General features: G+C 33.1%; 2 protein-coding genes across 3 annotated transcripts; both read right to left on the reverse strand.

Annotated features, from left to right (window-relative positions):
• Positions 1 to 3,336: 3,336 nt before the first annotated feature.
• LOC107193131 (ubiquitin carboxyl-terminal hydrolase isozyme L5) lies at positions 3,337 to 5,591 on the reverse strand. Its single transcript, XM_015582530.1, has 6 exons — positions 5,516 to 5,591; positions 5,274 to 5,337; positions 4,250 to 4,355; positions 3,985 to 4,172; positions 3,698 to 3,895; positions 3,337 to 3,634 (listed from the first exon to the last, which is right to left on the reverse strand). Exons 1-6 carry the CDS (start codon positions 5,589 to 5,591, stop codon positions 3,337 to 3,339), a joined length of 930 nt encoding a protein of 309 aa, XP_015438016.1.
• A 1,536-nt stretch (positions 5,592 to 7,127) lies between these two features.
• LOC107193135 (autophagy-related protein 13 homolog) lies at positions 7,128 to 10,855 on the reverse strand. 2 transcript variants are annotated; one of them, XM_015582533.1, is made up of 5 exons: positions 10,688 to 10,855; positions 8,549 to 8,897; positions 7,840 to 8,023; positions 7,428 to 7,761; positions 7,128 to 7,357 (listed from the first exon to the last, which is right to left on the reverse strand). In XM_015582533.1, exons 1-5 carry the CDS (start codon positions 10,838 to 10,840, stop codon positions 7,142 to 7,144), a joined length of 1,236 nt encoding a protein of 411 aa, XP_015438019.1. In that variant the 5' UTR covers positions 10,841 to 10,855; the 3' UTR covers positions 7,128 to 7,141. The 2 variants fall into 2 exon arrangements, with proteins under 2 accessions (XP_015438019.1, XP_015438020.1); XM_015582534.1 differs by having other exon boundaries at positions 7,128 to 7,325; positions 10,688 to 10,840.
• Positions 10,856 to 11,549: the final 694 nt, after the last annotated feature.

Consider the following 11,549-nt stretch of genomic DNA (forward strand, 5'->3'; position numbering starts at 1 on the left):
ATCCTCCGCGACGGCTCACGAGAAAGTGAAGAAGCTAACGCCGTTATGTATTGGGCGTACGCAGGTTTGTTCGTGTTGAATTGTTTTTGCCGGCTTGAACGACCTTCCTTGAACGACCCAAACACCGGATGGTACAGCCAGGTACGGCTATGGTACACGGCGTACACGGCTAGGTCAATAAACTGTGTGACGCAACGTCACTAGTGCGTTGGACCGACGGAGAGCACCGATACCGCGGCACGCTCTACCGTACTCTCTCGCTCGCACACCTCCCCTCATAGACCACTGAAATTCCTCAGCACGCGTCGACACCGACGGAGAGCACCGATACTGCGGCTCGCTCTATCGCTCTCGCTCTCTCCCTTTCGCCCGCTCCGACCATCTTCGGCCTCGTTCGGTACGCGTCGACACCGACGGAGAGCACCGATACCGCAACTCGCTCTACCGCTCTCGTTTATTTATGATGTTCATATTCCCCAAATAAATATCATATTTAACTAATTTGTTTAAGCGACATGTTCCTTTTAAAGATTTAGCTCTCCAGTATAAATCCCTAAGACCCTTATTTATTATTCATTTCACAAAATAATTGCAAATATGAAACTTTTTTACCTCTTCTTGAACATTCTAATTTCATAGCCCTAAACTGGGTACCTGAAAGTATTTCATTGAATTTGTGTAAAAGATTTTACTACTTCCTAAAAGATTCCGTGTGATATTTGATAGCATAAAAAACAATGTGCCGATACAGGGTTTCGATTTATTTACGAAACTAATCTGACCAGTTGCTGCATTCTTTGACACTAATTTTCAAGAAAATAAAACTTCTGTATTTCACTTAATTTGAGAGACACGTAGCTGAATATTAACATACGTTCATTATTTAATTACTCGCAATAAATAAAATTTTTGGAAGTAAATAACGTGTAAGTAAATTCATATGTAAAAATTTACCAATTGCCAGAAAGTAATTGTTCGTGCGTATTAAAATTCTTACAATAGGCAGTAAAACTATTCACACTCCCATATAAATTATAAATATGTAGATGTTAATGAAAGCGGTGTATATATTCTCCCACATGTAGATTTGATAAACTATTTATGAAACTACATCTATTCTGAATTTATCTGTTACAAATATACAAATGTAAGGCAAGATATAAAAACGAATAAAACAAGAACATGTAAAAAGTAACATTAATAAAAATGTCCATTAACGATGCATTTAGAATAAATTGTCTTGTAGTTAAGTGAAAAAATATATACTTTTCCGTTTAATGTTTCATGACTGTCTTATTTATTCCTTAACCTTAAACTGAAGCATCAGATATTTTTATTCTCGTGAAATCATATAGATACACGTAATATGAATGGAATATATAACACTTCATTTGTGCTAATAATACTCAGAATTCATGCTTTATCGGTAACGTCGGATATTGACACTAAAATGGTAACAGGGCTACGTAGCCCTATGAACGTGGGACAGAAAAAAGCATTGGATGATATCTCTATTCTATACCTAGTCGGTGATTGTAATTAGAAAAGGAGGTAGATGTGAAGTTGGCAACTGAAATCAGCCTGCATTCTTTTAAAATGCATATTTCAATTAATTAATATTTGCTTAGGGATGAATGTTTTAACAGTCGAATTTCGCTTTTACTCCTTCTCTAAAATATATTAAATCATGACAAATATGTTAAACACTTGAAAATTATAAAATGAATAGCTGAAAGAAATGTATTAGCAAATCAGGAATTATTTCATAATTTAATAATTATTTTATTGGCTCCTGGTATCTAAGGACATATTGTAATTAACAAGATGTAACAAAAACGATCGTTTTATAATGGAGACCATTCCAATATTGACCCTCGATAAATAAAGACGTGTTTTTCAAATTAAAGTTGTCTCCTTTAAAAGAAGTCTAAAATTTCCTAACGAGCAGAGTTCTTCAGGGCTCCACGGGCGAGGATTCACGCCTGATTTATCTCCTTTAAAAGAAATCCCTGGAAAAGGCCGCAACAATGTCAAGTGATGGTATAGTGTTTACAATGACCTTTAACATAAGGAATCCTTATTGAAACTAAAATTCAATATGGCGGCCATATACCCTAAAATTTGAATTTATCCTCACGAGTGTTGAGACGGAAATTGTTGAAATTAATTACTCAACTTTAATGTAATTATAATTTAGGAATATGAATGTACCTTTCAATAAAATGAATTTGAATACAATTTTACTAGTTAATATAATATAGGTCTATTCGGTTTGGCTTCTGGAATATAATTGATAACATTCCCTCTTTTAGTTACTAAGTCTAACTTCACGGTCAAATTTTCATCACTTAATTACAAAGGAACGTGTGACCACCAATAACCACCAAACGACAACCAATCGATTGGGTATAATGAAATGTTAAAAGGTCATAGTTGTTCGGCTAACTAGACACAAATCTAGTGAAATCACCCAACAGTTGCGCAACGGTTGTGTCTTCTGAACATTCTCACCACCCCCCTTCACGGGCGGTCTTCGTATCCCGAGTTTATAAGCATACCTTACAACTACAATGAAAAAATAAAATGATTATAAAACTACAGGCTACACAATCAAAAATATGTATTGTAAAGATTCAACATATCTAGCAAGAAATATGACACTTGGAAAAATACGAAATTACTTGTTAAAATAACATACACAAACCCTTCTTCCACACACTATAATAAACTTATGTGAGATCTGTGAAACTGAGTGATGCTCTATGATGCTCTGTAAATAATGTTTGTTGTTTGTGTTGTAATGATGTGCGCGTGGTGCCCGTCACTACATCACTCTGCTTCCAATCAATCCTTTTTCTGTCCCTACGGTATCTTCGGCAGCGTCACCTTATGAAAACCAAACATCTCTATTAGGGAGCAGAGATGTCGTTATAATACGTATCTGACGTAATCTTATCGATATCATATTCCAGACAATTATTCGATACCTCTCAAAAGATTATTGTAAGGGTTACCTCCAAAATACAGTTATCTAAATCTAAATGATATCTCTCTGGTAACTTTTTTCAGAGATCTGTAACAATGACTTTCTTCAGATGTCTTACGGACATCTGCAGATGACTGGCTAACTAGGCTTATTTCAGGTACCTGCAACATTTTTGTTACACCCTGTATATTGCACTATTTCACTTAGTAAACATTCAATGCTGGTAGTTCTAGTGTCAATAGCAGGTTAATAAGTTTTTTTATATTTAAATTTATTTTTAAAAAGGGTTCATTACAATTTATGCATACATGCTTATGTATTATAAATACATTTCATGTTAATTCTTCTCATTATTTCTTTTTTGATTCCTTTTCCAGTGTCTTCTCCTTTGCTCTTTGATATAAAGATACAAGTTTCCCATCTTTAGCAAGCATTTTTAGTAATTCCATTATCAATGGCAAATAATTATGCTTTCTTCTAATATTTTCTATTTGATATCTTTTGGATTTTCGAATTTCCTTTTCTATTAGTGTCTGCAAACGTTCCAACTCAGCTGGATCACAAACATTTGCTTTCTGTCGTTCGTATAGTGTTTTTCTATCGGTTACTATTGCCATTAAATTAAAATGTATTTCTCCTTCGTTATACCTACAAAAATGTAGTTTATGATTAAATGAATAAAAATGGCATTTACACATGCAAAATACTTACTTATTTATTCGTTTTTGTATTATAGGTTTTGCTGCTTGAACCCACTGATCTCCAAGTGGACATGGACCTAAATCCATTGGTCCATCTTTTAAACCATCCAACTCGTACAGCCGACCATCACTTGGAATATAACTAACAAAGTGAAATACATCATCCTCTTTAGATGCTTTTCTTGAATCATATTCAAATAATGTTTGCCTGTAATAAGTGATGTTTGTTTTGTACAATAAAAATAATAAGCATTTATTAATATTAATATTCATAGAAGACCATTGTAAAAGATATACCTGGAAAAAGAATTGTGTACTTCTCTTATTACATCAGAATTGCTAAGAGCAAGCCCTCTCATATTAGCATCAAAGCTCTGACAAAAATTTTTAAATTCCTCTAAATTTGGACCCAATGATATATCAGAATGTTTACAATTTAATAATACACTTAATATTGCTTGTGTTGCACATGCATTATTAATCACCTGAGAAAGAAGAAACACTTCATTGACAACATTTCTTTATTTAACAAATATTAAATTAACAATATTGTAATACTTACCTGTTTTGCAAAAAATATTTTGTCTAATCTATTATCTTGAACAATACTTCCAGAAGGCTCATCATCCTGAACCCATTTAAACAAGAATATCAAACCATGTATTGGCCTAAAAAATTAAACTGTAGTGAAATAATGTAAAATGCAAAATGTTTTTATGATTTATTACATTTTCCAATTATTAATATTATATTACTATATAACAGAGATGAGTACACATTTTACACTATGTTGTAAATGCATTTACGATACGTTGTGTATGTATGTGTAATATGTCATTTTTGAGTTCATTTTGTATGTGTCATTTGTCATAAATGTCGTAAATAGCAATATTAATTATTTCAACATTTAAACAATCAAAGTAGAGAAACTTTTGAAAAATAAGTAAAAACAATACTTATCTTCTTTTCATATGTAATGTAAACAATGTAATATTGAACACTTAGTATTAAACACAAAATATAACGCAACGAATATACACTAAAAACCAAATAAGACCATAACTGCAAAATGACGAATTTCGGTCTTGTTAGCGCATATTCCTCTCAGTTACCTGAGTTACCAACGTCTTGAACAATTGAGCATCATTATACCTTGTGTAGCATCATACATCGAGTGACTGTGAAGTACAAACGTGCCAATTCATAAGTATTCATATTTTGAGAAATACTTCATTATGTCACCCGGTGTATGACAAATTCTATCGCCCATGTTACAGAGAGACCTCTGGTACTCATCCCAGCTGCGTGAAGCAGTTATGGTCTTATTTGGTTTCTAGTGTAAAAATCCTGTATTTACCCATCTCTGCTATATAATAACATCACAATAAGACAAAAATTTCATGAAACATGTATATTCGTCTCTAATTCCGTTTAAAAAATACTGTCAACATAGTCATAATTTAAACTATTTCATACTTGTATGTCTCACTTGTCGTCAACAGATTTAATAGAAACAAATGTGGTCGATATTTCCAACGTTATCAAAGAATAGGTTATGTTAGATAAAATAAATATTGTAAACTTACTTTAAACTATCGAACTGTTCATCATCTAAACTCCATAATTCTTCTACTTGTGCACCTTTAACGCCTATAAACAAAAATAATAACATGCATTCTAAATACATACAGATAAAAAGATACATAATAAAAGTACACAAAGCATACGTTACTGTAAAAGTTTCTTTTTAATACAAGTGGGTGTCAATAATTTTTTACAAAATACTAACAAGATGTGATACATTTATATAAATCATATAAAACTTTACCAAATTCCTTGATTAATTCGGTGAAAACACCAGGATCACTTTCGATGAGACACCAATTGCCCGCTGAGTCGGCCATTTTTCATTCATCATTTGTCATAACGCAACTGATGCCAGAATCGTGGGATTTTCGTGCGAGCGTATACCCTCTCCATGCCTCCCGTGCCACCGGGGGATTATATTTACAGGAAGATATTTTCTCTATCTTTGTGAAGGGTTGAACATATGATCGCATGCGTCTTCCGGATTCCATTTCGACCCGAGCTTTATTATACAGCCTCCTAGCTGCCGGAGTTGCCATAGAGTTACAGTAATCAGTTTCAGACATAGGCCTGGGAAGACACTGTGCCGGAGCACGCGTTTATTTAACAATCAAGGGGCACGCTGTGAGCCGTTGCCCACTGGTTCCCCCCGACGTTGAAACCACTGAAACCCCGCAATTGGCCGTCTCCGCCCGCAGCGGACGGTCTCGTAAAAGATGAAAACGTTCGAAAAACAACGAATCCGGGAAGGACTTATTGGACAGCTCAATAAAACAAATTTTTCATTATGAATTATTAAAGCCTTATAATGTTTTACAGACTGACATATAAGTACCATTATAGTAATAAATGTATCAAATCTGTAGTTTAATTATGATTAAGATAAATGTATAGGTGGCATATTAATAAGTTGCAATTAAGGATTGTATACACTGTTTTAAGTAAAAAATGTTACACACTGGACCCTCACGAGCAAAGTCTGTTTCCGTCAGGAAAACAAGCGGCGTAGGGGAATCCTCCTACCACTTGGTCTCGGGAGGTATTGGAATATGTGCCAAATTAACACTTAGCTTAACATTTATTTCAATACTTGAAATAAATTTACCAAGTGGTAGGAGGCCGTTCCCCTAGCGGAGGGCGAGTTTGCTTATGAGTCTACCAGCACAGCCTCATTTATTAAGATTTAATAATTATTACTTATCACTTAATAATTGATTGGATTAATAAAATATGAAGAATTTATGCAGTTCTTTTATATTAAAGTTTTTTATCATCAATTATTATTACAATGCTAAAGCACAATTTACACTATGTACAAGCAATAAATTATTATAATTGCAAAATATATTATAATTAACCATCGTTGACATTGCTCGTTAATTTCCATTATATTAATGACTTTTTTAAGCAGTGTACACTAAATTTACAGCAGATTGTAGGATACAGTATACACAAGTGAGATTTATAAGATAATGAGACAAAATAAAATAATTCACAGCAGTTTGAAATAAAGTTTTTACTCATTGATAAATATAGTGAAAAATAGTAATTTGGTAATCACATTTTTATGTACAAGAATAAATGTCAATAAGCCATATGTTGCAAAATGCACATACATCATTGAAAGTGAATAATTTTTATTTTTAAGTGTAGATATAACATTGTTTTAAATGTTCTTACTCAATTTGCAAGTGATCATAAGCATTGATTGCATATAGCAGAAAATTTTACTAAAATTCTGCTGTTACTGCTGTATTAATTGTATGTAATAAAAAATTGCATAAATCTATGACAAGACACTATACATATTTGTATATAATCATATTTTTTATCAAAGCACCTAACATCGCCTTATTCGTTCTTGATATCAATTATTATTTTCTGAATGACATAATGAAGACATAATATCCTCGTACCGCCGCATGTTTGTTTCAAATGTTTCCAACTGTTTGGTAAGATCCCCACCTACTTGTTCAGCAAGTGTTCTCTCCTCCATAAAAGCTTGAAGTTGTGGTGCACTTTGACACTCACGATAAAATGCTCCTAAATCACTATTGGTATTTGTTACAGCAAAAGGAGTTTTCTAAAATTGCATTTCCAAAGTTTAAAAGTACTACATCATAAATACACTTAAAAGTAGGAACGTTAATTACCAAATCTACCATAATAAAATCGTCGTTGGCACTGGTCATTGAGCAACTACTTCTCCTAGATCCATTTTGAGAGTTGCACTTTGACATTGTGTTATAATTTGTAAGTTTTTCATTATTTCCATTGCTGCTATCTGTTGTGGTAGTTGCTATTGCAGTCTTTGTGTTTGTAGCCTCAGCTACTGTGACAGGAGGAGGTGACATTTGTCTAGGAGATAACAAAGAACTAAAAGGTACATCTGGTATAACAAAGTCCTCTTCATTAACAGTAACAGGTTTATTGACTACAAACGCTCCCACTTTAATGGTATCACTGAGAGATTTTGATGTTTCTTCACTAAAACGTAAATGTAAAAAATTTATCTGAAAATGTTTAGAGTTGATAAGAACTGAAAAATTAAACACTGCGGCTTACCTCTGCTGGTACCTTGTATGACGAGGACTTAAGTCAGAATGAAAATGATCACTCTTTAACATTATTGAATCACGACCGGTATGAGTAGGAGAAATAGTCATCTTTGTTCTATATGATACTGATAAGTGGATTGTACCCACAGGTGTACACAATTGACCTACTCTGACATTTTTATAATTATCTCCTAAAAAAGGATTTAATTTACACTCTGTTATCATTTTGTTGAGACTAAGGATACTTTTACACTTACAAATTCAGTGACTGTTTAATTCATACTTCCACCAATTGAAACGGTTTTCATTAGATAGAAAAATGAGCGTGTGAATTTTTATATGGAAAATTAAATTAAGTATGATATTTAAAAAAATCTGTTGTAAAATAGAAATCTCATGTAATTGAACTGAACTTTATACCATAAGTAAATTTACATTCTGAGATAGAGAAGTCAGTGAATGAGCAAGTGAAGTACATTTTTGCTTTGTACAGTGAATTTGTTAAAGTTATGAAAAAATATACAATTTCTTAACACTTTGCCGGCCGCTTATTTCTCCAATCGCCTTTACGCTGCCGCCGGCGAATAATACGCGTACATGACCCCGGCCGATAAACGTTGGCGAGCAAAAGTCACGCCAGCGTGACAGCGGCCGGCAGAGTGTTAAAAGTAACATAAATGAAATGAGAGTTTCAGAAAAATGAAACAGTTTCTTACCTAAAGTATGTAGCTGTGGTTCTCCCATATAAATTCTATAACAAATAACATAGGAATCTGGGCCTTGTCTTCTACTCAACTTATAGGCTGGAGTAATTCTTGATACAGACAACAGTGATTTCAACAAAATGCCCATTCTGTTATATACTGTGTATGTTACTCTTATGGTAGGGTCACTGTGTTCTGGTAAAACACCAAGATTCCATGTTTCTAAAACCATTGTGTCACCTTCAACGGTTCTCAGAGAGATTTCAATACAAAGTGGTATCGTCGAATTAACAATTTCCCCACACAATGCCCTTTTAGCTTCACCCAACACTTCTGGTACATCATGAATTGCTAAGTTGAACTATGCAATAAAAAGAAATAAAATGTTTATTAATTCCACATAGTTAATTGAAACATTATTAGTATGCCTGTAATTAGACACTACAATTCAACAGTAATTCACATTTTATGTTTCTAAAATTATTGATTACTAGACTGTGAATTTTTATGCAAAATGATATTTTCTAAAGCAATTCATACAGAGAAGAACAACTGTAGGAATTTCTTTCTTTTCTCAACTATCATATTTGGTTCAGAATAAACCAAAAACTTATCAGGTTTAATGAAAGTTTTGTCCTTTATTGTATTTTACAAACCCCTATAGGCTATAAATGTATAAAATCCGCAGTCTATTGATCACTAATCTGTCCAGTCACATGTGAAGCAATGTCTACCTTAAGTAATATGAAATGTCTTACAAAAAAACTATGCAAAGAATTTTGGACAACATCAAATAATAATTTAACAGTGAATGTTTACACAAAATTATCATTTTATAGACATATATACAAAAATGGAATCTAAATATAAATTTATTAAATTCTTTAATAAAGATTTTGTTTGTTTATTGTGAGTGTATATATGTATAATACCGTCTAACTGTATGGGATCAGGTTTGATAATTAAAGAAAGAGAAAAATATTATCCCATACAAATTTGATACAAGTAATGTGCTAAAACTGATTGGAAATGATTTGTATATGTATCGATTCCATAACTTTTATTATATTGTAACAGAACAATGAGTTAGTGTTCCATCAATCATGAATTTTAGTCCCATACTTTTGGCAGGTAGTGTATGCATACAATAAATAAATAAAACCTTTATTATAGAATTTAATAAATACTACACACACACACACACACGCGCACGCACGCAAGCACGCACGCACGCACGCAAGCACGCACGCACGCACACACACACACTGCACAAAACGCATTTTTAATATCATAAGTTTATGTTCATAGTAATTCTTATAGAAATGAAAAATAAAGTATATTTATGTATGGAACATAAAATTTCTCGTTTTGTTTGTTTTTGTCATGCTATATAAAAATATTGGGTAAATATTTAGAATAGGGGAGGCAGCTTTGATGACCTTGATATATGTGATCAATTAAGTACTATAAAAAATTGCATAAATCTATGACAAGACACTATACATATTTGTATATAATCATATTTCTTATCAAAGCATGTAACATCATCTTATTCGTACAAATATCAATTATTATTTTCCGACTGACATAATGAAGACATAATATCCGTACAGTTAACATTAAATATTGTTATAAAAAATATAGATGCATGTACACCCACGAGCAAACTTGGCTTCCACTATGGGAAAAAGTGACATCGGACAGGAGCCTCCTACCACTTGGTAAATTTAATTCAAGTATGGAAATAAATGTTAAATTGAATGTTAATTTATCATAAATTTCAATAATTACTGAGATGAAGTGATAGGAGGCCCTTCCCCTACAGCACTTTTTTTCCTAACGGAAGCCGACTTTGCTCGTGGATGTACACGAAGATTAGGGATATACTATTATAGTACATACTTAACCTGTTTACTTCATTTGTGTGCTATCAATGTCAGATATATGTAAAATCTTGTCACTTTGATATAAATCAAAATCAATTCATGATATATAGCATACATTCTTTACCATGCACTATTTACATATTAATATTACAAATTGAATATGCATATAACTAAATATCTTAATCATGACAATAAAATAATGGTAAATTTTGCATCATTTATCACTGGATACATATTTAGATCTGTTATGAACAAACAGACTTACCCAATCTGTTCCAGATGAATTTGGTTTGCACTTTGTGCTAACCTTTTCACCTGACCTCGACTGCACTATAATTTGAGCAGCTTTCAATGCCAAGAATTTGGTGAACTTATCCAGGTCCTTTTTATCTTGCATACTCAATTTTAGAGTGGACATTTTAGGGTTACTGTTTTCTTATTATTCTATTTCAAGAAACACAATTATTCAATTGAAACATCTGATACTATTAAACTGAATAAAATTTTGACTGTGCCAAAACATCCTTTTTGACTGTCTTTAAAGTTACATGATGATCGTTTTTTACACTCGCACGTGTGAACCATCGTACGCGAGTCAACCAACAATTCCACTTTTTTCCTAGGACTTCCTAATGCGAGGAATCCAGCCGAAAAAAAATAATTTAACATCAGCATGGACATCATACCGTTGCATTGTGTTATGCGTATAACTGTATGGCAGGTGATAATATATATGTATACCGAGTTGATTCAGTTTTATTTTAAATAGATTCAGGTCACTGTCGATCCAATGCAACGCGAGAAATTCGAAAATATTCAAATGAACTGAAAATCTGAGTATCGCAAAGTATTACTTATTACTTTTCCCGGACAATACACTGTCTGACACCGTCGAACAAAATGCAGGAAGTCATGCAATACGTTCAATTGGCAGATTGGCACCAGTGATGCCAGACATGCCAGAATCGTGGTCAATCGTGGTACTTGATACCCCCACTATGACCTACCTGGATCGCCTGGACCTACCGTCGTCTCCCACATTACTTCCAATTATTTCCACCAACTTCCAATGTCTTCCACCGTGCTGATCATAGACATATATAGACGGAGCATAAGCTACCACTTTG

Source organism: Dufourea novaeangliae, unplaced genomic scaffold, assembly GCF_001272555.1.
Source record: "Dufourea novaeangliae isolate 0120121106 unplaced genomic scaffold, ASM127255v1 scaffold565, whole genome shotgun sequence".
Lineage (NCBI taxonomy): Eukaryota > Metazoa > Arthropoda > Insecta > Hymenoptera > Halictidae > Dufourea > Dufourea novaeangliae.

What these genes read in the sequence shown, in the direction of transcription:
- LOC107193131 (XM_015582530.1), bottom strand. Translation starts at nt 5,591, where the DNA reads ATGGCCGACTCAGCGGGCAATTGGTGTCTCATCGAAAGTGATCCTGGT. An exon ending in AAATATTTTTTGCAAAACAG is followed by an intron (nt 4,173 to 4,249) that starts GTAAGTATTACA and finishes CTTCTTTCTCAG; the next exon opens with GTGATTAATAATGCATGTGC. An exon ending in ATACAAAAACGAATAAATAA is followed by an intron (nt 3,635 to 3,697) that starts GTAAGTATTTTG and finishes ACATTTTTGTAG; the next exon opens with GTATAACGAAGGAGAAATAC.
- LOC107193135 (XM_015582533.1), bottom strand. Translation starts at nt 10,840, where the DNA reads ATGTCCACTCTAAAATTGAGTATGCAAGATAAAAAGGACCTGGATAAG. An exon ending in ATTCATCTGGAACAGATTGG is followed by an intron (nt 8,898 to 10,687) that starts GTAAGTCTGTTT and finishes TTTATTGCATAG; the next exon opens with TTCAACTTAGCAATTCATGA. An exon ending in ACCACAGCTACATACTTTAG is followed by an intron (nt 8,024 to 8,548) that starts GTAAGAAACTGT and finishes ATCCTTTTTTAG; the next exon opens with GAGATAATTATAAAAATGTC.